This window comes from Sprattus sprattus (genome assembly GCF_963457725.1).
Source record: "Sprattus sprattus genome assembly, chromosome: 9".
NCBI classification, from domain to species: Eukaryota; Metazoa; Chordata; class Actinopteri; order Clupeiformes; family Clupeidae; genus Sprattus; species Sprattus sprattus.
In genome coordinates, this window is record NC_137928.1 from 16,330,787 (window position 1) to 16,357,493 (window position 26,707).

A 26,707-nucleotide genomic window follows, 5' to 3' on the forward strand; every position below is an offset into this window, starting at 1 on the left:
AGAGCCCACTGAACACATGAAAGATTCTGTAAATGCCGTGCTAAATTTGGCTTCAGCATCAACAAACATCATCTTAACTTTCAAGTATGAGCTGCCATTCTCCTGTCAGCCGTAACTGACGTATTATATAACTCTTACATAATTTGATTGCGTCAATAATGTGCTCCATGAACAAAAATGTGTCATCATTCCACTGTGACATATTTGTCCCAAATTATTTGAACATTACGTAATCCCTTTGAAGGACACTCTGTCTTTATCATCTTTATCCTCACAGTCATTTGTGCAGCAAACTTGCTTTCGCGAAAGGAATACTTTCACTCTGCTTTCACACCACACTTAAAATACACCTCAGTGTCTTCTCCGTGCACCGTGCACCGTGCCCTTCACTTTAGCAGAGCGTGCCGCTAGCTGAAGCTAGCCCTCCACAGCACAGGACAGACAGATCCCATGACCCACAGCCAACAGCTGTTGTGTAAAATAAATACAGGGAGTTGGAAATAAAAATACACGTGCACGCACACACACACACACACACCTCACTGATGGAATCTGGACCAGCTAGACGTTGTATGCTAAAGCTCCAGCACACATGGTACTCCTGCGCTCTCGAAACAAGGTGTCGAGGCTTTCCTGTGTTATGAATGAATTGCAAAGCTGACAGTAGGTGCCCAGTCCTGCTGTGAGCTCCCTACCATCATGGCTAGATAACGTAGCATTTAGGGCTTACTTGTGGCAGGTTACAAAGGTCGAGGATTAAGTTTCATAAGCAATGAAGGCAAGCCAAGATTATGGAATGGGGACATCCTACCTTCATCATAAGCGATCAGACAACTCAACTTTGAGCAATGATGACAGAGTGGAATAACTTGAGCTGTTTCTTCATTCAGTATAACACATATTGTAATGGTATCATACAGACAGATGTCTGAGCCCTAGAAATCCATACATATTAATAAAAAGGATCACGCACTACAGTATTTTAATGTTATGCCTCAAGACAACTACTGTCTCTACAAAGTGACACAGACAACAGCCACTAGATCCACTCAAAGAGACCCTCAAAGATGTCCACTAATGCCCCCCTAGATGCCCCCCACCCCCCATCCCCCACCGACACCCCTGTCCACACCACACCCCTCTCCTACCTGTCTCACAACACCCACCGTCCACACAACACCCCTCTCCTACCTGCCTCACAACACCCACCGTCCACACAACACCCCTCTCGTACCTGTCTTTTGCCCAGTTTCTCTTCCCAGCTCTCACTGAGCTCTCGTCTCCAGCGTCAGTGTTTTGAATCTGCGGTTTAAATCTGTGGTTCCACTCATCGACTCGTCCACTCTTATTCCTCTCCCCCCCAGTGTACAGGCAGACTAACCCCAGACTGGGCTCTCACTTAGCTGGGACACCTAAACAAGTGCCATGACATCCCCGGGGGAGGCGGTTAGTGAGCCAATTGGTCGAGCCGCAGGGGGATGCCCCATATATGGTGTGCCGAGAGGTGGGGCAGGAGTCGGGGAGTGGGGGCAGAAGGTGGGGCAGGAGCCGAGGAGCGGAGGGCGGGTTTGGAAAAGCCCAGACTTGGACTGGACTAGTGTCTCTGTGTTTGAGTAAGTGTATGAGAGAGGATGCACACACACACTCTCACTCTCTCTTGCATATGCACACACGACCTCTCTCTCTCTCTCTCTCTCTCTCTCACACACACACACAAACTAAAACAAACAAAAACAACTCTATACATGCCTCAGGTAATCCACAAGTGGCGCTTTGCTGAAGTCTCCAGCCATTGTTTACCTCCTCTGCTGACTCAGAGTAGTGACAGCTGAATACCAAAAGAAAAAGATAAAAATGGATAAAAACAGAGACGAACCTCAGCTGCAGACCCTCTGCACTGCAGACGAATGCCTTCACGGGGCTATTTTTAGTCCAAAGAGACCAAAAATTGCTGTGTTATTTTTGGAGAAAAATCATGAGGCACTTCTGGACACCAGCAGCTGTTGTTTTGAGCCTAACACCTGTATAGTTTTTTTTCTTCTTCTGCACACACGCCACTGCGTTCCCGAACTCGTCTCATCTCCAGGGCGTGTTCGATCAGGTTCCACGGGGTGTGGGGAGGGGGGTGGGCACGGTTCCCGGTAGGGTGGGGGTCGTAGGGTGGGGGTGAATTGCGGGGGTGGGGGCGGATGAAACCCAAAGCTCCTGGGGTTGTGCCCAACGTTGCGATGTCTGTCCTGTTCCTGATCACAGGGTACTGGACTGCAGGTGGCAGCGCCAAGCCATGGCCAGTGCTGCGAATGGAATTCCAGATCTCGTCCAGGCCGGAGTGTTTGTGTGCGTCCGCTGCCAGGTGTTTGCGTTGTGCTTATTCTGCCCATCTGCCTGCCAGGCACAAAAAGAGGGATTTAACCGGGAAGGCAGTAGAAGGCAGGCTGGAACCCACCCTGGAAAGTGGGTGACGGGGCAGTTTAGGTGAGGCTGGGGGGTGGCATGAGGTTAGGTGGGAGAGGGCGGGGGAGGGGGGGGGGGGGGGGTGTTGCTGGACGGTTTGGCAAACATGGGGGTGTCCTGGCGGGCAGAGCAACCCCCTGTCGTCAGCAGATAATCAGGCCAAGAAAATAATGCCGAGGGTATGACTGGGTTAGGCCGCTCAGATGAGATGTGGAGAGCAACACGCGAGGGAGGAGGCAGCAACACCCCAAAAGTAGTTTTAAATGGCACAGGACATGGTGTTGAATTAGTTATACCAGTACCTGCGGAACTTCAGAAGAATGTCAGCCTTGTCACTCTCTTGTCCTCATACCTAAAGAAAGAGCGAGTAGCGCTTAACCATGCCAGGTCTTCATCTGCCTTGTCTATTCAGCTTCACCCCCAGAGAAGACAGAGAAAAGACAATTCTAAACCCACTCATTGTGGCTGCAGTGTGCTAGAGATGCTAGCACCAAAACAATTATACTGTCCAGCCATTTTGTTTATGAACATCTGCTGCTGAGAAATGGCAAATCAAAGCAAGTAAAGTGATTCACTGAAAATACTGTAGCAAGAAGGGGACAAAAACAGGTGAGGAGAGGAACTTGAAGCCTCATCCTTCCTGTTCTCGTCCCAGGAGTTGAACCTGTGCTTGGGAAGGAAACAGACCACTGGAGATAAGCCACTAGGAGGGCCATCCTTGTGATAAGGGGTGCACTACATCCACTGTCAACCCAAACCATCTCCCATTGTTTCCCTCTGATTCTTCATCTTACTCATCAGTGTATGTTTGTAGTCAAAACAAGAACACCAAGAGGAAAAGACAGGGAGAGGGAGGGAGGGAGAGAGAGAGAAAAAGAGAGAGAGGAGGGAGGGAGAGAGAAAAAAAGAGAGACAGGAAGGGAAAGAGAGAGGGAGGCAGAGAGAGAGGAAGATAAAGAGAGAGGGAGGGGGAGAAAGAGAGGAAGAAAAAAGAGAGAGAAGATGTTGAGAAACAGGCGATAAGTTACATGAAGAGAAAGGGCCAGAGAGATAGAGACAGCAAGTGTGTGTGTGTTAGTGTGTGTGTGTGTGTGTGTGTGAGAGAGAGAGAGAGAGCGAGACAGAGAGAGAGACAGAGACAGAGAAAGTAAAGCAAGAGAGAGCAGGAGTAAGATGAATGATAGATCTTGTGCTGCCTAATGAAGATGTGTGAGAAATGTTCTCAACTTCCCCTAAGACCACACTCATCCCTGAACACAACAAGGTGGTGGTGATACTAGACATAGCACATGTCTGAAACAAACACACATACTCACAAACACTACAGAGCAAACAGGGCATGTGTTGTAAGAGATTAAATCTGAACCTGAAATATGCTAATTGATGCAGTATTTTATCAAAGGGCCAGCTTTGTTGCCATATCTGGTAAATTAAAACACTTCACACCTTTGCAAAGGCATGAAATGAAATGCCATTGCGATTAAAACCAAATAACAGCCTTCCTTTCAGGTTTGGTGAAAAATATACCACACAAACTCCTGTATTCGTTGTGTAACAAAAGCTGTTTAAAGCTAAATAGTTTCCATTTTGAGACCTATTATGTAGAGTTATGACATTTTATTTTGATGGGAAACCTGTCATTCCCACAAAGAAATAATAGTAAGCATCACTAAGCACGTGTTCTGCGACACACAAGATAGTCCTTCAACCCAATTAAATATTGTCAATGAAATATTATAATCTTAAAATAACAGCAATTTAACAAATATTTAACAAACCTGAAACAAAATTGTCAACTATGTTTAACCTCACCTACCTGTCAACTAGTGCCTAACCTGACACATATCTACATGTAAACTATAACCTCAACCCCAAAATCTTAGTCTATATCTATTCTTCATTGGAAGCAGGTGGTAAGATGATTGTTTATGAAAAGAAAATAAACACCATGAAAGTAAAATGTTCCCCTCCATTGGTGCCCCCCACCGCCACCCCCATCCCCCCCCCCCCCACCCCCCCACCCTAAGTTCTCCACAAACCTGCACTGGAGGAAGGTGTCCAGGTGACTCTGAATATCCCACGCAGGCAGTCACACATGGTCTTGTGTGGACTCAGGACAAACACACACACACTCACACACGACACGCAGAGAACACCTCAGGACGACAACAAAGAACAACAAAACGACAACAAAAGAGAGTTGGGGTGGGGACTAAAGGAGTCAGATGCCTGCGAAAAATCAAAACAAGATGGACAGGCTCTCGTAAGTCAACCCCTTCTGTCAAAGGAGTGGTAGCGGACCAGCTACCAGCTAGCATGTGGGGAGAAAGAGAGGGTCTCGGGTTTAGAAAAAAGGGCAGAGAGAGAGAGAGAGATAGAGAGAGAATGAGAGAAAGAGGAGGGAACAGAAACAGATAGGGATGGAGGGAGAGAAAGAGAGTGAGAGAGAGAGAGAGGGCAAGAGAGAGGGGCGACATAAGGGAGACAGGATAGAATGCTGTATTAGCTCAACCTACGTGTCAGCAGTTTGGGGCCTCCACACTAAAGCCCGTCCTTTGTCCAGCGGTGGGACAGCTTTAGCGCCGGAGCAGCAGGGCCTTGTTATGGGGGCTTAGGGCGCGCTGGCCAGCAGACCTCCTGGCCGACCCAGCGCAGACTCACCCACAATGTCATCAAAAGAAGAAAAACACGTTTGCTCACAGCCACCCCCCGTCACAAACACAGCAACAAGGGGGTGCGGAGCAACAGCGGTGACATGATTCCACAGCTCCATGTCCATGTGGCTCATCAGCCCGTTGAATCATCATGTGTTCAGAAGTGGTGCACGAACGAATAGTGAAAAAAAAAATTTGAGGAGATGAAGTTTTAGCCATACTTAAAAGACAGAGACCAGCCAATCAGAGACCATACATTGTAAAGAGATGTAAGATGTTCTATAGCCATAATGTATAGTTATATAGGTTTGACAGCACATCCACCTGTCTGTAGTACTTCTGTGGAAGCAGCATGTGAAACCCAGCACATCACCACCACACAGGTGTTGAGGCCTTTGTGAGCAGGCCCTGACAGATCAGTCAGGTCGGGCCACACTTTGATCGTGCAGGTGTGAGGTTGGTGGAGTGGGGAGGGGAGGGGGTGCAAGCAAGGCAAAGCCCTTGTCCAAAAACCCACTCTATGAGGGCAGAGATCTCTCACTAATGGGGACCTGGTGCCAGCTTGAGTAGTGATTAAGACCAGTGACAGCACATAGTCAGGGCTCGACTGTTTGTTTCCAGTCACACAGAGAGTTGGCATTGGGTGTCTCACTGGCTGACTGACTGCAGAAATGTGAGAGGCTGACAGTTGACATTTACTCACAGTCTAATCTGATTCTCCAGATGCACCTGCTTGGGGACTTGAAGACATCAGAAGCAATATCTGTGTATGATTGGGTAACAATGAGCAGAACACTTTAGATGATTTGGACGTACATATTCGCACAGAAAGCATGAGAAAGGAGAAAAAGTTTTATTACCCCACTTGTAGGTGTAGAAGGTTTGCTCAGACCTTAAGATTACTTTTCCCAAATATGGGGTATAGGGGCAAGTTCTGTTTTTAAGAACAGGGTTAAAACTTTGTGAGACTTCACCTTCTATTGTCTGTTGCTATGAGCTCAATCCAATATTGATGGGTTATTTAAAGAAACATTACTAACCAAATTAGCTGTTGCTCAGCCACCGTGAGACTGTTTGTAACCCAACCGAGCCGGACCGCTGTAATGTATTACTGGATAACTCAATTAGCCATAGAAATGTCAGGGAAAACGGTGTAATTTAATGTGAAAGTCTGTCACACCAGAGGAAGACAAACAAGGAAGAGACTCTGGTGAAGGAGACGATTTATTTCAAACCACCAGAGGACAGTTTGCCATAACACAGGGAAAGGACCTGCTGAGGAGCAACAATACATCAAGCAAGTCCTCCTCACAACAACATGACATATATAGGAGAGGTGAAAGACACAGAATGTACCGGCTTGAGATATTCTTTGATTCTATCATTAATAGTAATTGATTTAATTTCTCAAACTGAAGTCAATTCTGTCCAAGATGGTCATTTGTAAATTAGCTGAAATAATGTGTGTTTGTCCACGTATGCTTCTGGTTCATATCTGTAGTGAATCAGTGTCTGTATAAGTGAAGGCTGTCTTCTGCAATGGCCCATAGATCTTGCAGATCTGGCTCAGATTGACGCTTGTGAAGAGGATGTGCTGATCTCTGACATCAGGCGTTGTCCTCTTTTATCAGTCATTTCTTCAGAGAACAAAGTAAGTCTTGATGCCTTTGAAATAACCACAGAGGTGCTGAAAACAGAATAAAACATGGTTTGTTATATCTTTACTGAAATAGCTGCAGCTTGAACAACAAACAAAACCCAAACAAACAAACCTAGACTTGAACATACGCAGCAGACAGTGGCTGATATCAATCTGGATCAAATCTCATTACCACATTACAAGCAATTTGGAAGAGGGTACCAACCCAATCCCACCCACTCTCTCACTCTCCCGTGGGTGAGGTGCGTACATGCAGACAGACACACGCACAAACACAAACACACGCACACACACTAACACACACACACCACACTATGGGGCCTGGTTTGAGGGTGGTAACATGGGCTGCAAACCAGAAACCAGGTTGCATCCTTATAACTGCCCTCATCACAAGGCCCTTCAGGTGTTGTAGTGAAGACCCCAAAACCCCAGGACGAGGTCCGTGAGGAACAGAGGGGACATCCACAGAACTGCTGTCCGCACCCTCGTCACCAGGCCTACCCACTGCCAGGGCAGGCTGGTAATTAAAGCGCAGTTTAAAGTCAGACACATAAACAAAGTCCTTAAAACTCTGTATAGTATTTCTTTAATGATCTTTATTGTTCCTGAGTCCATGCAACAGCCATGAATGTTTATGTAAATCCTTCAGGAGTCTTAAGTAGAATCAGACACAGACACACACACACGCACAAACAGACACGACTTATACCTCCAAGCTGAAGACATAGTGGGAAGTTCCACTCATCTGTTGCTTAGTGTAAACACAGCGATCATAATTTCCTCCATCTCAGACTGACGTGAGGCTGGAACAGGCTGTCATCACCATACTGATGCTGCTGTGCTGTGGAAGAGTCACACGGTTACCAAAAATAGCCTAAAACAATTACAAAGTTCTTAATCACCACAGCAAACTGTTTCCATCACAACACACTACACTCATCAGAGGCCTTACAATGAAACAGAAGCTTGCCATCAGATTTGTCTCTAAATTTGGCAAAAGCGATATCATACAGTATTATAATTAATTAAAGACCTATTCATTAGTAACAGTGTGTTTGTGTACACCAGATGACCATTTACATAAAAGCTGTTCAATGTCGCTACTGGCATCAGAAAAAAATACAAACTTTTGGCAGATTTGTTGACTTATTTATTATCATTACTTAACTTGTATGACATATGTTTGTATGATAAGGTTGTACTTAAGATAACGAATTTTCCATCAAGGATTCATGAAGGATTCTATCCTATTCCATAGCCTACAAAGACTGTTTCTTCACTGGTATACTCACTTCCTGTTACATCATCTTGTCCTGGCATGGCATTATGTCCATGCCATCATGGGTTAAAGGGCAGAGAGGGGAGTATGCCATGCTCCTCTAAACAACTCTGCCCTTAACTCAGGACATCCTGGTCCTGCAGGGGCTTCCGCTCAGGCCCACCCTTTGGTGTGGATGGCCATCCCCCTGGGCAGGCAGGGCGTCACCTCCAGTCTGTTCACATGAAGCATGTGAGGGCTGGGTGCTGCTACATTGCATTCACCCCCACAGAGGAAGAAAGAGGAGGAAGAAGTGAATGTTGAGACCACAGACACCTGGTTGTTATGATTTTAATTCAACTTAAAATGCCAACTTAAATGCATGTTGTTTTGATAGGACTGATAATTGTATTTCACTGACATCATTGTATTATTATTATTATTAAGCAAACGGAATGCTTATGAAGAGCTATAGACGTTACAACGGATCAACAAAATGTATTTCAAATCTAGTCTAAGTATAGTAGCTTAGCAGTATAAGAGGAATACCGCAACGGAAGGAACAGAAAATAAAAGAAAACGGAAAGAAAGAAGCAGCGTTTCTACTTTGCGCTCCTCCTCCTGGACCAGGCAGTAGTATCGCCCCCTTGTGTTGAGTACTCGCTACAGTAACAAAGGATTATTATGTCTTATTGCTACCTCGAGGCAACATTAAACAGTTCAAGACAAAGGACACATAAACGTCTGTTAAACTAGGATGTTTGAGTGTATCAGACAGGTACTGATTTTCAGATTTTTAAGGAAGCCTATTTTAAAGAAAATAAATGACAAAGACATTACTGAATTGAACTATTTGACCCTAGAACACTTGAAGAGATGTGTATTCATTGCAATTACCTTCTTACCGAGATGTAATCTATTGTTCAGTCTTACTCGGCCTATTGAACAACATGCAGTATTGCATTTTAACGTTCCACTATATGACATTAAAAGCAAAACGTTTGACTACCACCCCACCCTACCCCTTCGAAAGAACAGTTACAACCGTAGTGGCACTGTTAAAATCATTTGTTACAACGAAACTAATTAGTTTCTCCTGTTGCCTATTTAACATGGAAGTGTACATTTGGCTTACGCCCGTAATATGTCGGTAATTACCGTGCACGAAACAAAATAGAACTGTTACGATAGGCATATAAGAATTTCTAGGAACAAATCAATTTTCAAGGACAATATAACATATCTGATTTCCCATAAAGAGTTCTGATTTAAAATGCTAAATCTACGACAAGTTCCCCTCTAACTGGGTGATTCCATGGGGAAAAAAGGTCAAACTAGTCGATTATAGCTTGGATAAACTAATCAACAATTGGTGCTGAAAAATGACCGGAAAGGATGCTGATTTAAAAAGAAACGCTACAAGTATCAGAATTATGTGGATAACACCAAAATGAAACTTTCGGTGAGAACTCAAGTTCATTGGACAAAGAACCGCTATACTACAGAAAATAAGACCATTACCTACGCTCTAGTCTAACCATAAACAATATGCAATGTATCAGCGCATTGCCTTATCAGTCTGTAAGGTATACCGTTGCAAATATATTTGTAAATATATCTTAAAACTAAAGTAACACAGTGTTCTAAGACCTACTTACCGCCATCTTTCGCTCCTTCTGGAAGCTCTGTCTGCGTGCTCGCCCCTCCTTTAGCCAGCTGGGCCGTAATATAAAAGACAATTGGCGGGCGGGCAGTGGAATCGCCTTTTTTGGATGTGGTGCTGAAAATAACTGGCTATAATTAGGCTGCTATAGACACGTTGTATAGACAACACAAGTGTACGCTCTGACAACATGAGATATATTGTGGGTGATATTATAATGGTATTGAACATAGAGATGACCTATTATTATAGCCTATTACAGTCATCAAGAGCATACATTTGTGTTTTCTGTATTTATTTCACTTATGACGGGGTAATTTTACCTGTCCGGTACGGAACATATGTTTTTTACATAAAAGTTGCTCCTCCTAAATTGCGCCGATACATTTTGACAAAGAACCCATGATGGAACGCTGATAATTGTTACATCTAGCGTTCTTCTAATATGGAACAATTCTGTGATGTTTATTATTGAATTAAATCTTGCTTAGACTACATGTTTACGACTGTCTCACAAAAATGTCAGACATTTATTCTGAAACAGAGGTTTACCACGTTTTGGACATTGTTGGGAGAGGAACTTTTGGTAAAGTGGCAAAATGTTGGAGGGGAAGCGACGGAGAATTGGTTGCGGTAAAAATTATGAAGACCGATGTCCACAAAAGTCGTGTAATTAAGAATGAATTGAAACTTATATCCGTCCTTTCCACTGTAAATTTAGAAAGGAGTCACATCGTAAAATTCTTTGAGGCTTTTCCTGGCCAGGGTTCTCATTACCTGGTATTTGAGCTGTTGGAGAAGAATCTGTATCAGCTTCAAAAAGAGAATGGATTTAGACCATTAGCCACTCGCAATATTCGGACGATAACTTATCAAGTACTTAGAGCTCTTGCTAAACTAAAGGAGTTAGCAATCATTCACGCTGATCTAAAACCAGAGAATGTCATGATCGTGGATCAGTTTCGCCATCCCTTCCGTGTCAAGGTGATCGACTTCGGTTCAGCAAGTCTTTTCAACGAAGTCCGTTTTGTAAGAGAGCCATACATCCAGTCAAGGTATAGGCCTTAAGTGTTTTAGCTACTGAGATTAATAGTTTGAGTTTTTTTTAATAACTTAAGATATGCACAGTTAATTTTGTGACAAGACTAAGTAAGTTTACTTTTTGTGTCCAACCAGATTCTACCGATCACCAGAAATACTTCTTGGACTTCCATTCTGTGAAAAGGTGGATATGTGGTCCCTTGGCTGTATAATAGCAGAGCTTTTTCTTGGCTGGCCTCTTTACCCTGGAGAGTCAGAATATGACCAAGTGCGCTACATTTGTGAAACCCAGGGAACTCCACACACCCATCTCCTCAATTCAGCTTGTAAGGTCCATCAATTTTTCAACCTCATGAATAACAGCCGTGGAGCACCTAAATGGCAGCTAAAGTCACCTGGTTCACTTGCCAAAGGCGGAGTCGCCAAGTCCACGCAGAAAGAGGGTTCTACTGAGCGACGGAAGTACATCTTCAGCTCTCTTGATGAACTTGAGTCTGTAGACATTCCTCAAACAGATGAGGGATTTCGTAATGAGGAGATAGCTGCAGATATTGTGGACCGACACTGCATGGTGGAACTCCTGAAGCGAACGCTAACCTTGGACTCGCACCAGAGGATCAACCCCAGCTCAGCTCTGCGCCATCACTTTGTCACCATGCACCACTTACGTGCTGCACAGGAGTACAAGCACTACTACGAAATGTCTCGTAGATGTCTGCAGGAGGCAGTGACCCCAACCAGAACCTCTGGTGGAGATGGAGCAAGATCACACCGTCTCCAAACAGAGACACAGCCCCAACCTCAACCGAGGGCTGCTTACCAGCCTCAACGCACAGCGGGGAAACAGGAACATCAGTTTCACAGTGGGAGCTGTCAGGCCGCCTTTGCTGGAAAGATTGCTGCTAACAACTGTGGTGCAACTTCCGCAGTACACAGCCAGCACAATCTGGTCTACAACCAAGTCCGCAAGACCACACAGCAGCTGGACGATCTGTGCATCGTGGATGAGCAGGACATTGAAATCTCTTCAGAGGAGTCTGGTCAAGCCTATCACACTCCTGATGGAGAGGTCACCGACCTGGACAAATGCCCAGCACCTAACAAGAGCACAGATGGAGAAGAGGGTGCTGCGGGTTACTCTATTTTAACTGGGACTCACAGGGAAAGATCCCTGGGCAAGTCCATATTGTCATACATCAGTAACTTCTGTGGGAATCAGCCAACAGTTAAGCCCCTTCATGACGCCACTCCTGGGCCTTGCAGACCACAGGATAAGGATTGTCAAGAGGGATCCCTGAATCAGCTGTTGTTGCTGTCCTCTCAAGACCCCATGGGTGAGCAGGATGCGATCCCACCACAGGACTTCCTGGCAGAAGCCCAGGACTTTTTACTTGAAGATATGGTCACCCAGGACATTCTAACCCAAGTTCTTACTCAGAGTATTGCAGAAGGCCAAGATGGTGAAGAACACATGCCCCAAGACATGGTGAACGATCAGGGTGTGAACTTAGGAGCTGCCTATCCTACATTCAGGGACCAAGCTGTACAGGCTGGTGGCGAATATGTCCTCCAGGTAAGGAAGCACAAAATAGCATGTTAGTTATTTCAGTAATTTCAGCCTAGACCATTCATAAAAAGAATGTCATTGGTGGTTAGCTTATTAGTATTCATTACTTATATTAATTCGACCCATTATCTTATCATTAGTGCTTCACTCTAACACTTGAACATTCTCCATTTCCAGTACGTCCCATATGAGGCTGAGGCCCATCCGTATCAGTGGCCCGATCCTAACAGCTGGATGTCCGAAGCACAGATGCCTCCCTTCCGTACCTATGGCCCGTCTTCCTGCAATGGACAGAGCTCACACGACTACCTGCACTACTGAGGATCGCAACGATGCAGCACACACTTGAACACACACACAGGCCAAAGACACCATTGGGCCCCCCCTCTGCCTCGGGTTCCTCCCTTTGGTTATGCTGCCACAGCTTTGCACAAGATTATGTGGATGCTCTGCCTGTCCCCATCCTGTATGGATGCACCTGGCTATTTGCAATTTATAATGATGGTAAAGATTTATGAAAGTTGGTGTTATGGAATTTAATGTGTATTTATTAAACTATATATATATATAAATATGAGGTTATTTGCCAAAGCTGATGTTTTCAGGAAGTGGAAGACTGTTCTAAATAATGTAAATAACAATAATAATTTCAACAGACCCATTTATTTTAAATACAAAACTGTGATAACTCCAACAGGTTTGTTAAAAATGAACAAATGTCAGACTCAAGATTCAGATTCAATATTAAAATAACAAGAAAAAACCCTAAAATATTGTTTTTAATACCCATAGTGAGTTGTTTGGCAAAAAAAATAAAAAAAATAGAGTAACAGCTGTGATTCATTATTCTGACTTATCTACAATGTGGAAGCTAAAGAACTTTTTTCAGTTGATGAATCTGATGAACCAAACCCACAAACAAACAAAACAGGCAAATAAAACTACCCACACCCTGTTCACAAGTTTCCTGAGATTAAATCAATGATTTGCCATCGACCAAGTATCTGGATCAATCACGTAAGAGAAAGTGTACATGTCCATTTCAGAGGTTTGGATGTTTGAAGCGTTAAGAGTCCATGCCAAAAAGGTAATACCGAAGGTTTTGCAAATATAACAATATAATCCAGTTGATGCATCATAAAACACTGTTTGTTGTAGAGATACCAATGAGTGGATTTGTAAAATCTATGTACCTTAACCTTCTTAGAAAAATCTAATTGTGCAAAGTAAAAAGTAAAAAAAGTTTAGTCTGTTCATTCTTAAAAAAAAAAAATCATGTTCCAAAACATTTATCCCAATACCATACAGGGCCCCTGTATGACTTGGTATACATCTGTGCCACAATCGCAAATCCATAGTCCAGTATATTCTTATTAGTGCATTCATCATAGAAAATTGCTAAAGCCCACAGAGTTGTACCATTCAACTATCAAAGATATGAAAAGATTGGCCAGAAGCCCAAACTGAGCAGCAGGAGGCCATTGCATGTCAAGCAGAAACAGAGGAAGGAGAGAAACCCCTGACCCTGACTCCTAGTATATTCAGCTAATCATAGTCTACACAAGATGCATAGACCTGCTTCACTAGCAGATTAGCTTTAGTGGCATAGTGGAATTTTGACCAACTCTGCTCTTCGACTTGGACACACTGAATGCTTCCTAACGGATTATCCAGCATAGGATTCACTTCTGTTCTCCCAACCCACACAACAGAACAAGGAAGGGTTGACATATTCACTGCAGAGGTGGACCTGCAAGGGCAACATTAGGGTACCAAATGCTATCGCCACAACCTAGCGCAATTAAAAACATTTGGCAACAATATCACACGATTAGATTTCCCTATTAAGACAACATAGATGATGCTGGTTCTTAGAGGTTGTGTGTTAAAAGAAAAACAGATATTAAAAAAAATAACTCCCTTTGGGAATCAATCAGGCCAAGTGTAGAGCTGCCTTGTGTGGCTTGACAAGCCTGATGAGTGAGGAGGGGAGAGGGGGCAGCATTAGGCAATATGGCACAGGTCTGTCCGGTCCGCGGTACTGTGCTTCAGCAGGGTACTGTATGGAGACTCCCAGTCCCTTTCGAACACAGCCTGGAGCTGCTGCTGGACCGACTGCTCCTCAGACTGGGCCTGGGTCTGATTCACCACCAGTGCTGATCCTGCCGTGTTCACGAAGTAGTCCCCGGACCAGTTAGAGGTTCCTGCACAACCAGGGCGACATTTAATACTGGTAAATGCTGGACAATGTTAAAATTGCTTTTTATGTATCAACATATTTCTTTTGACTTTTACAGATTAACAGTACAAATACTGTACATACCAATGTAAGCCACTTTATCAGTGACCATGTACTTGTTGTGATTGACCCTGGCATAGGGAATATGTTTCTGCTTTGGTGTGGCAGGCACATTGAAGATTTTCTGTATGACAGATCAAGGCGATAATGAATGTACAGTGAAGACAGTTAATGCACATCCATTAAAAGTTGTGAAGAAAGTAAGTTTATGTAAAAAGCACATTTTAAAACAAACCAAATCTAACCCAAGTGCTGTACATGTCCAGGTAAAGACACTGAACATCTGACGGTCATGGAAAAAACGAAAGAAAGAAAGAACAAACAAAGAGAAAGACAGAAAAGAAACAGAAAGAGAGGTCTTCATCTGTGTGCTGGGTGTTCGTGCAGGTTACTCACCACCTGGATATCCAGGGTCTTGGGGTCCTGCACGGACGCAAGGGAACGCAGGAAGGGGAACATCATGGGGGAGGTGCTGCCCCAGCAGCTGATCAGGAGGCGCACGTGCACCTTACGCTCGTACGCCGCACGACGCAGCTGCGTGTCGATGTCCGCCCAGTAGCTGAGGGTGAGGAGAGAACAGAGGTCAAAGGTTAGCTACTGTCGGCTCGTCCAGAGGAGGTCTGAAATGCTGTTATACCATCAACAGCTGACAAGTGCGGTCGCATTAGCTGACAACTTTCTACGGGATGGAATTGAAGTTATAGAGGCATATCAAATATCATGGGGTCACAGCTCTGCTATGTGACATTTCCCCCAGTTTTCAGAAGATTAAACTCTAAATCCAAATGCTACATACACCGTCAAGTAGGGGTTATTTGGGGAATACCAAGAAGAAATCACTTTGGGGTTAAAGGTCACACTGAGGGTCTCTCACCGTTTGGGGTGGGAGAACTCCATGGTGGGCAGGTAGTTCATGACGGCGATGTAGACGAACTGCTGCGCGTCTCCAATGACAGTGAGGATGGAGTCCAGGTCCCCAGTCCTGCCCTCTGCACAGAAGGAGGGTGGGGAACTCTGCAACACAAACACAGAGGTCGTCTGAGCTCGGAGCAAGACGGTGAGGGTGTATGCCTATACCAGTTAAAAAGCTGTGAGTGATCTATTTTTGCAAAAAAAAAAAAAAAAAGTTCTAACACAGAGTTCTAACACAAACACAGTTTGAAAACAGCAATTTGTTTTGCAAGAATAGCTAATTGGCCATCTGAGCTTGGAGCAGGACGCTAAGGGCACAGCCTATATACCTTCACCAGAGAGGAAGTTATGAGATTTAATTAGCTATTGTTGTGGCATAAATATAATCGATCTATGCTTTGAACTGAATTTTTAGCCTCCATCTTGCTCCACTGCATGCTTTTAGTTCTACGACAGAACACAATTTGGCTCTTGCTCAAGTTTACTTTGGAGGGGTATTTACAAGCTATCTACACATAAACATTAAAGCAGGACTACAGGAGTTATTGAATTAATATTGCATTTGATTGAATTTATATATGAATTCAAAACATTTCATTGTCTCTGGCATCCCCTACCGAGAAGTAGACAAGCGAATCTGTTCCGTTGAGCTGTAGCTCCATGGGCGTGTCTTTGTTGTAGGCGGTGTTGTAGTCACTGGGCCACGGAGAGGGGATGCTCGCCGACTCACCCATGTACCAGTACGCCTCAAAGATCTTGCCCAGGTCTTCTGCCAAACAGCCACAGTCATACACCACTGCACCCAGTTCCTTCACCTGCTCAAACAGCAGTCACACATGAAGAGGGATTATGAAAACACATCAATATTAGTAGAAGCCAAAATAAGGCCTTGACACAGACAACACAGGCCTTGTCAACAACTTTAGAAGGATTCCATTTAGTTATCATCATCATCATTGTGGCATCAAGCAGGGTAAAGCTAGGGCCAATTAATTTGTTATCAGCAAATGTAAAAAAAAAAATTAAAAAAAAAGTTCAAATCCTGGTGAAGAAATTGCTTGTTTTTGGTCCAGCAGCCTACAGACTGCAGCCTGCTTTCAGCTCTGAGCTAATGACACGCTTCAGATGGTCAACTTAAAAACTTGTGGATCTTTATTCTCCGCACAAGGACTTCCCACTCCAGGTTATCAGTTTGACACTTACCTGCGTGAGAGATCTCCAGTCCATGTTAGCGCTGCCGATGTAGATATGCTTCTTATCCACCACCCAGAACTTAGTGTGCAACACGCCTGTGGTCAGCGCTTTCATGTTCACATTCCGCACCAGGGCACCTGGGAATCAGAAGTCATTTACACAGGGCATGCTGGGTATTGTAGGCAATCTGAACGGACCTTTTTGTAATTCTTTTCAATGTGGTGCTTGACATAAATGTATGAACAGTAACTTTCCAAAACATTCCACAATTCTGGAGTCACATTTAGAGGATCTGAATCTGAAACTCTTACTGGCTTTTTCAGGTATTGAGATTATTCATGAGAATAACTCCACAACAAGCCGGAAGTAATGTGTGGTATGACAGATATAGTTTAGAACAATTGTACAAATACAGAAGTTGTGCAGGAATGTAACACTGGAAATGGTTCACAAACAAATGGACCTAGGATAATCGGCCCCCTTTACCTGAGCTGATGAGAAACTCGAGGTTCTCCTTCGGTTGAGATCCTGTGGGAGTACTGACGGCAATACGGACTGGCAGAGTACCAGATAGCTTACCCAGTTCCTCTAGGATGTCCTCACCCTGGGGGAAAAGTCAACACCAGATGAATAATAATAACAGTCTTTTAGTAAAGTAATCGTGTTTTTTCAAAATTGTTTGTGGATAATGGCAAAAAAACAACCCGGCCCCCCCTGAGCTGAGAGAGCACACCCATATGTATTGAACTTGTAGAACTGAAAAAAATCCGTTCCTTGACAAGGAAACAAAAATATGTACAGTGAAGTCACAGACCAAGCAAGAACCCTTTATCCTATGCTATCATAGTGCCATTTAGGGCAAAATGGTTACATAGGCTTTACCGAGGTTCTTTGGACGTTTGTTGTTACAATATTGGCATTTTCATGAGAAAACCAAGCTGGCAAAAACATTTTAATAAAAATAGTATCCACATTTTGGTTGACCCAATTAAACAGCCAGCACTCCTTTATGGAGTTCACAGTCTCACCGGTTTGGCTGAGGGCTCCTTGGTTCTCGTGTCGTTGTTGGTCATGGTCCAGTAGAAGGAGGCGATGTCCAGGCTGCTCTCAGCCCCTTGGATCAGTCGGAGCCAGGTGTCGTAGATGGAGGGGTGCGTCACACTAGAGTTGAACTCCAACCCCTCTGGGATGCTCTCCACCAAAGAGATCCTACAGCCAGAGCAAAGACCAACCCTAGCATTACTGCATGACACACCAAAGAGCTACATGTGGTCCCGCTCAAACGCAGACATTTTCATTATTTTATTGTTTTACAACTTGGCCTCATGCAGTCCACCACTACACAGGTGACTGACTGCCTGACTGACTGACTGACTGACTGCCATCAACCACCAAAACCAGAAGTCTCCAAGTCCCAGGCAGAGTGCATCCTTGAGAAAGCAGAACCAATATAAAGAGGCAGGAACTGCTGTGCACCTGCCGTGGTTGATCTTGCGGCAGACGTGGCATTCAGTCAGCCACCACATTTCTGATAGGTTAGTCAATATTTCACAGGTCACAACACTGACATCCTGAAATATATGCTCAGACTGTTGTTCCACACAGCCAGTGTTGGAGTGGAGTACATGTATTTAAACTAGTAGCTTAATTACATTTCGCAATATCTTGCTGGTAGTCAAACTATATTATACTATATTTGCATAGTGATTAAAGTAATTCAATTACTTTTTTGGCATTTTACGAAGTAGTTTGAACTGCTTTTTCTAAGTCGCTTTAGTTAACCAACCAAGACTTCTCTGTAGAGTAGCTTTGCTGTAGCACAACTTCATCCTGTGTGAAGTAGTTAGCAGATTGCAAAGCTATGCTTTCATAGCTCATAGCTTGATAGCTTGCCCAACACGGCTCATAGCATAGCACTGTGGTTTGTATTGTTTCCCCATTGAAAACCATGCTGACGTTAATCCAGATAGCAATGCAATGGGTTGTGGTGTAGAACCAGCCCTCATCTTGCATGGAGTCACCCCAAATCAGGGCATCATCTGTTCTGAAGTGAGCTGCTATTCGGGTATTTAAATCTAGCCACATTTATTAATGCTTTCAAAAACACTTTTGTTCTGCAACATACACCGACTGACTGCCCGTGAGTCGTTAATCATTACAGTGAAATGTCTTAACTCAAAGAAATAATAACATCAGCCCTTTAAGTGCATCACATAACAACATCAGCCCTTTAAGTGTATCTCGGCAATTTGTCACATAACTTCAAACACTCAATGAGTCACAATGTGCCTGCACCGAATCACACTCAGTGATTGATGTGTATTTACACGTACAACAATGCGTAGGTGGTGGGCAAGAAGCATCGCAATCGAAACACGCCGTCTTATAAACGACACAAACATGAACCACGCACATATCAAAACCCATGTTATGCATCGAGCCAGGGAATGGAGAGGCGCTGAGACACTGCTGCCTCTGTGATTCTCCTTTTCTCTCTTTTCTTGTCTGCCATCGTACCTGCACGGGTCGGAGCAGGAGCGAGGCAGGACGAGTCTGGGGCTTGTAGTTTCTTTGGAGGCGGGCAGACCCGGCACCAGCAGGGCCTGGATGAAGAGGAGGGCCAGCAGCACCGTGGTCAGGCTGGTGAAGAGCAGGAGGCACCTGAAATACTGAGCACAAAGGAAGGGAGGGGGGAAGGAAGAAAGGAAGGAGGAGAGGAAGGGGTGAGAGTGATGGATAAAGAGAGATAGAAGTGAAGTGAGGTAAGTGACGTGTAGAAGTGTAATGATGGAGAAACAGAGAGAGAAGGATAAACAGAGAGAAACACAGAGATGGAGAGGAAGAGAGCAAGACAGAGAGGGGGGGGGGGGGGGGTCATATAAATATGAAACCAGTGGTACTCTTCTGCTGCTGGGAAACCAAGAAGTTTACTGCAATGTCATAAATCTCTGTAGGTTTCTGAGACACGTCTTTGTGACATGAACCCTTTCCCGCCATGGCTAAGGACTTCCCTTTTAAAGTCCTGTTTCTCTAAAAGCTTTCTGCACTACAAAATAACTTTTCCAACCAAAAGCTTACACTTTACACACACAATTGATGATGACAGTACTGGCCTGAACCTCTCTTGCTAGGAATGTTTATGACTGTGGCCTTTAGATATTTAAAAACAAGATATAAAACAATTACCGTCTGTGACTTAGCGAGTCCCTCTCCCCTGACCGACTCCACATCGGACATCTTTTGGAAGAACCAGGAAGAAAAAGGGAAAATAGAAACTGAATGACCAGATGTTGAGTACAACTAAATACCTCAATCTCAAAAACTCCAAGGACCCACAGAGCAACTCATCATTTCAGATGTTAATCATTGTGGGTGTAAATAGATGCAAAGCCTTAACCCACTGAAAGAGGTTGTATGTGTTGTGTCAGGAGTACAGTCAGGCTTTTCTGAATAGTTTACCTTCTCATATGCAACGTCAGAGCTCATCCTTGTGGTCGTGACTAGCAGTTCATAAGACCTTCACATCGGCGAGAAGCAGCTCTGGAAAAGAGGAGGAGGCCAGAGCCCTCAGGGTGAGATTCAGTACGTTAGGAGCACCTTACTGCGTGTTTCTTTGTGTTCTGTCAGTCTGAACAGCACCTTACATGCAACTCCAGCTGTATGTAGTGTCCCTTTGCATTTGTGTGTGTGTGTGTGTGTGTGTGTGTGTGTGTGTGTGTGTGTGTGTGTGTGTGTGTGTGTGTGTGTGTGTGTGTGTGTGTGTTTGTGTGGGGCCATGGTCGCCCCTACGTGAGCCTGATATTTCTACAGTCATGGGGGGCGTGGCCTCTCTATAATGGGGAACATACTGGCAGGCAGCAGGTCCTCTGCAGACATAGAGGGACTGGTGGCTGTTGACCGTGCCTCTCTCTCTCTCCAACACACACACTCTCTCCCGCTCTCAAACTCAAACCCACCCACACACACACACACACACACACACTCTCTCTCTCTCTCTCTCTCTCTCTAACACTCACTCTCTCTCTCTCAAACCCACACACTCTCTCTCTCTCTCTCTCCAACACACACACTCTCTCTTTCATTCTCAAACCCACACACTCTCTCTCTCCAACACACACACACACTCTCTCTCTCTCTCTCTCAAACCAACACACACACTCTCTCTCTCTCTCTCTCTCTCTCTCTCTCTCTCTCTCTCTCTCTATCAATCAATCACACACACACTCTCAAACACACACTCTTTCTCTCAAACACACACACTCTCTCTCTCTCAAAGACACACACTCTCTCTCAAAGGCACACTCTCTCCAACTCACTCACTCTGTCTGTCTCTCTCCAACACACACACTTTCTCAAACGCACTTTCTCAGTCTCTCCCTCTCCAACTCACTCTCTCTGTCTGTCTGTGTGTCTCTCTTTCTCAAACCCACTCACTCTGTCTGGCGGTCTCTCCCTCTCAAACCCACTCTCTCTGTCGGCCTCTCCCTTACAAACTCTGTCTGTCTGTCTGTCTATCTGTCTCTTTCAAACTCTCTCTTTCACTGTCTGTCTCTCCCTTTCAAATTCACTCTCTGTCTGTCTGTCTGTCTGTCTGTCTGTCCCTTTCAAACTCAGTGTGTCGATCAATTTCTCTGTCTGTCTGTCTCTTTCTCTCAAACACATTCCTTAAGTATCTCCCTCTAATACTCAATCCAATTCAAAGTAATTTCATTAGCATTCTGTTTATGACTAATATGGTTGTCAATGCCATTATTCAGAATTATATAACATTTAATTTTATTTAATTATTAATATAATGTACCAGCAATGAACAATTAGAAAAAAACATCACCCCTCTCTTTCTCTATCCCTCTTTCTATTCCTGTTCTACTTGTTTCGTCTCTGTGCTGTGGCTAGTGATTTGCCGTTGGGTTAAGGGGAAACACATCACATGAGTCACATCAACTGATCCCAAAAAGACACAGTGAATCTGATCTCGTGCTGGGCCTTCCGGAGAGAATGCTGAATAGTATGATACGTCTGCTACATAGACCAGCATTTCTCTTCAGCAATTATGTCTTTCTTTTAACCATCTTTTCCAACACAATCAAATAGTCACAAAATAATATGAGTAACAAATAATAATTGTAAGACTTTCAGAACAGCTCAGTACTATTTAGAATCCTTTGTAGGAACTATGCTGTGGCCTTGGTGCCACTGGAATGAGGTCCAGCACAATAACAGTGAAGTTTTTGGAAGGACAAATGCTCCATTTAGAGAGGCAAATTCAATTGTGGGAGCTTGAATTCATGTGCTGCACTTTGCACAAAAACACGCCGGTCTATGGGCAACCTTTCTTTCTGTAAACACAAAGCCAGTTATCAAATAGAAATACTGACAAGGACAAGTAAAGTAGCCTATTTTTAGTTCCTGCTTGTGTGTGTGTGTGTGTGTGTGTGTGTGTGTGTGTGTGTGTGTGTGTGTGACAGTGAAGTAGAGACAAAGAGTGGGTTCAAAACCAACATTTTCAGACAACCCTTGGTAGAGCATTCAAAGCCAAATGCTTGGTTTAGATTCAATGTAAACACACACAAAAAAAACGTGATAGAGTCAGCAGTCACTGATGTTCCTCATTGCATTGGATTCTAGCCCACTGCATCAAATCCATACCACTTGACTACTGATGACACGTCTGCCGTCATATTGGATAACATCAAATAGAGAATACATTTATATTTATAAATAAGGCTTAGTGGGCCTAGACCTACAGTCTTTCCATGACGCCTACAACAAACAGCATTAAATGCTGGCTTTTTTACTGACACATATGGTTGCTGGTGCTTGATTAAAGGGAGTCCTACTTAAATTGTGTACGCATTGTGTAGACTTACAACAAAGGTTAATGGTGAGATTGACTTTGCAGTCTGAACAGGTAGAGTCGTGAGGTAAAGAAGCATTAGCCTAGTTCTCCATGTCTCTCACTAAACTAATTAGAATGCTGGCTTGGCTGATTAAAAAGAACGATATTGGAAAAGGCGCAGTGGCTTGTTTGTTTGTTTCAATCAAAACAGACCAAAACAATGGCAAAAACTATATTGGGGAGCACGTTTCAAAGACAAATGACAACATACCTAGAAGGAGCGTTGCAGTCAGATCTCAGCTGGTCATTAACAAACCGTTTGAAATGTAGATTTACGTTTTTCGAGCGGCTTCGTTTCCACTTCAGCAGCACTAAAAGCTTGGTGTTTGGCAAGAGTTCCTTCTACGGTTAGCCTACGCCGAGCAGCTTGGTCATGTGATTACTCTTGCTCGTGCGGCCTATAGGAGCGCAGGACGCATCTGACGCATACTGCTTTCAACCATTTCAACAGAAAGACCTCTGTGTGACGGTCGGCCTGCTGAAAGGAGTAACCTACAGTGTGCTAATTTGGCCAGCAGAGGACGCCATAGGATAGTCTATTCAGAACAGAGACAAAGAGTCGACTATGCGGGATTTCTAGTGATTAGCCCAAACCTATGCTGGGTCGAATTAAGTTAGTGAAAACCAGCTTTAGTAGGCCTACTTCAAAACAAAAGTTATGTGTCGGTTTCAGCTGTAACCGAATATATACTACAATACGTAAGTAGGCAAAGAATATAGACAACCTAGGCTATACTGAAAAATGAATTAAATGGCAACTCAGTAGCCCTTTTCTTTTCGGAGCATTTAACAGTAGGCCTAGGATGTATTTTAGAATCACCAAACCACACCTTGGCATATTCACAGGCGAATCTAGCCTACTTGTAAAAAAAAAAAAAAACTATAGAAGGCTGCATAAGAAGAATAAAATACATTTTCCATTATCTTAAGAAAAAAGAGGTAGACCTGCTGTTAAAAACCGAACAATGTTTATAATCAATATCTATAACGGCAACACAATCAGTTAGCAGTTGTTCTAATAATAACTCGGTATGCTATTTTAAACCATCTCAAAAACACAACAGGCCGTTTATACGTTGGCCTGGCCATGCATAAACTTTTTACGCTCAGTAGGCTAACTGAATTCATAAACGTCTGAAACGATGGCAACGTAAGAAGGGAGTGATCTGTCAGTTAAAGGGCGAGTCTTTCAGAGTCAGGAACCGTCGCTACTCCTCCAGGATATGGTCAGGTGTGTAGAACTAGTGCGTGAAAAACTGGCCCGGATATCCAAGCACCTTGCAAAGCAGGCATTAAGTATCACATCCCTCTCTGTCCAACGTCGTTTTCCGACCGACACACAGAGAAGGTATAATTAATGAACAACAAATAGGACCTGTAGGAACGAATCTGGCCACATTACAGAAAAAATACAGCCTAATTTGTCCAGTTAGTTAGTTCAGCACTAGACTACATGTAAAAAATTAACGGAATATATTTATGCTAAGGGGGCATGTTATGTAGCCTAAACGAATTTAAGTAGCATATCACTAGTGCCTCTGACTTCATTGTGTTGTCAGTTTTATTTCACTTAATAAAGATAGCCTATACTAAATCGATTCTAAACTGAAATTTCATCCTAGTGCGTTGGATTTCGGGCTGCGGTCGGGTAGTCGAACCTACCGTCTTTTCCTAATGACTTTTCCTTGACCTCGATGGAAAAAGTCCTGAGGTCAAGGAAATATGTGAAGTAGAATTAATAAAGATTTAGGAATCCGACTATAGGTGAATGTTAGTGACGTGAGCCATGTATATCGGTTGTTGATTGGGCAGCTGCTGCTGCAAGGACTTCTGGGGCAGTAGCTACTATCTCCTTTCCTTTTGTGAAGGATAGACCTGTGTACTCGATGCGAAATGAGATACAAAAGGAAACACTAATTCACCTTTCATAAACGTTAAGAGAATTGAACCAGCCCTCATCATGGCTTCCACTCAGAGGCTTCCAGGTCATTTTACTCAGTTAGAACTCTTTCTAAGCCAAAAATACCATAAAGGGCCTAGGTAAACTGTCTGAATGCAATGGCCTGTAAATGACAAGCAGGTCATAGGTGGTAGGGCAAGTGTTCTAATGAAAAAGTGTAAAACGTGATGTCAGAAACGCCATGCTTAATGAATTCTTCACATGTTTTTTATAAATGTCTTCTCTGCTGTGTGTTCAGTTTGGGAAAGTCCTCAGTTTAGAGCCTTGCCACATGGTGCCAGCATGGTGTGTCCAAGCAGTCTTATTGATTATTTAACAGTGTGTTTGGAAGACACAGTCAACCAATGTGGTTTTGTAGCTTACATGTGACAACTGCGAACAGCCAGCAAGTAGATATGGGATACGGCTATGCATACCCCCTTCCAGGTATTTCACAACAGTTTTCACCTACACACTTACACACACACAGACATACAGACAGACAGACATACACACACACACACACACACAGACACACACACAGATATACTCTATCTGTCTACCTACATACTTTACTACTTACTACTGTAGATCTACTTAAAGCAAACATGACTTTCACTCTATCTCCCTCTCTATTTCCCTCTCTCTCTCTCTCTTTCTCTCAGACATACACACGTCACTTAAATTGTCTCAACCTCCCTTATGCTAATCAAACAATGGCTACTCTCAGCACCAACTCCAGCACCAGCACTGCTTGATTGAAATTAAATAAGTGGTTCATATTTTTTGTTGTATTTCCAAATCATCATCGACCATGCTTTTGCCGGGGGGTTCACTCAGTCACAATGGGGCACTCTGTGACCGTTTGACTGCACACGCTGTGAAGTCCCCCCCCCCCCGCATGTAGGGAATTGAACAAGCAAATCATATAAGCAGTGGTGTTGACAGAGTTTGACGAAAACCCCAGCACTGCCTAGGCTTTTGTTGTACCTGTCAGACATGGACAAAGTGCTACCTTTCACCTTTTCTGGACTCCTCTGTCATTGTGACTAGCAGACAGAAAATGAAAATGGCCTGTGTTTATTGCCCGGTGAAACACGGAAGCTTGGGGTGGACAGCGTGAGACATGCCACATAAGAACACAGCATTCAGGATTTTGCGAGATGCCCGACTGCCTTGGAACGAAGCCGAGGATGGATCTGGCCCAACGGTCGGCTAAATTGGAGCCGGACCCGGACCCGATCCAAAGGCTTTCCTGGAGACCACTATCAACTGGTCCCGCTCAATGACTGATTAGAAGTCGTGTAGATAAGAGGGGGGGGGGGGGGGGGGGAGAGAATTGGCAATACTAACAGGTGCCTGCATATGTCAGGGAAAGGGATTTAGAGGCTGACCGATACCCAATCACGTTCTCATGGAAAAACAAGGACATAAAACAGGCAGGCAGAGGTGTAATGAATGGTGAATTCAACACAAGTGAACAATGTGTGTGTGTGTGTGCATGTGTGTGTGTGTGTGCGTGTGTGGTTATATATATAATTACATTTAAGTTTATTCAGAGTGACAGTGGGCAATTCAATATTAAACATTTCTTAATAAAATGTAAATGTACCAAATTTAGCCACGAGGTTAGTAAGTCAATATAGAGTATAGTGCAGTTAGTGTCTGTGTGGTTGTTTGTATATCAGATTGGCTGTATCTTTGTGTGTGTACAGTATGTATCCATGTGTGTGTGTGAGTGTGTGTGTGTGTGCATCGCAGTTCCTATGGAGATTTACCTCATATACCTATATCGACGGTATATGTACCTCAAGAACATATTTCCTTTTTTACAGCACTGACTAACTGTCTCAGGCCAGATCATATAAACATAAAACTGATCTGCTTTCATCTATGCCTGCTACAGTCTACAACAGGCTATTCTCTCCTTCTATGGTTTCCTTTAATGAGCATCATGGACATCAAATCTGTGCAGTAATCTTGTGTGATATGCGTCCCTGATAAGTGAATGGTCACATATATTATCTTGTGCCCCTGCAATACAGATGTTAGTCAACAATGGCACATATTGGATATTTTTATTTACAGTGTGTCCTATATGTTGGGAAAAAGTTTTACTGGTTTCACATTGAGTGGTCAAAGGTTTTATGGGTATATGCATACACAG

General features: G+C 43.8%; 2 protein-coding genes and 1 long non-coding RNA gene across 4 annotated transcripts in view; all 3 read right to left on the bottom strand.

The window, feature by feature from the left end:
* Positions 1-1,380, bottom strand: part of prx (periaxin) — a 29,372-nt gene extending 27,992 nt beyond the window's left edge. Inside the window, exon 1 of the mRNA XM_080845145.1 lies at positions 1,235-1,380. The gene's annotated coding sequence lies outside the window, so the exon portion shown is untranslated. The remainder of the gene's footprint in view (positions 1-1,234) is intronic.
* A 4,941-nt stretch (positions 1,381-6,321) lies between these two features.
* LOC308369757 lies at positions 6,322-9,720 on the bottom strand. Of its 2 annotated transcripts, none has more exons than XR_013968763.1 (4): positions 9,685-9,720; positions 8,061-8,295; positions 7,478-7,609; positions 6,322-6,795 (listed from the first exon to the last, which is right to left on the bottom strand). It is a non-coding gene; the product is annotated as an uncharacterized lncRNA (long non-coding RNA). The 2 variants fall into 2 exon arrangements; XR_013968764.1 differs by having other exon boundaries at positions 8,061-8,292; positions 9,685-9,697.
* A 3,249-nt stretch (positions 9,721-12,969) lies between these two features.
* pld3 (phospholipase D family member 3) lies at positions 12,970-22,935 on the bottom strand. The gene is made up of 12 exons (XM_080845395.1): positions 22,813-22,935; positions 20,162-20,242; positions 19,889-19,939; positions 19,220-19,371; positions 17,731-17,911; positions 17,189-17,306; positions 16,712-16,839; positions 16,126-16,323; positions 15,471-15,610; positions 14,993-15,155; positions 14,621-14,720; positions 12,970-14,501 (listed from the first exon to the last, which is right to left on the bottom strand). Exons 2-12 carry the CDS (start codon positions 20,186-20,188, stop codon positions 14,302-14,304), a joined length of 1,458 nt encoding a protein of 485 aa, XP_080701521.1. The 5' UTR covers positions 20,189-20,242; positions 22,813-22,935; the 3' UTR covers positions 12,970-14,301.
* Positions 22,936-26,707: the final 3,772 nt, after the last annotated feature.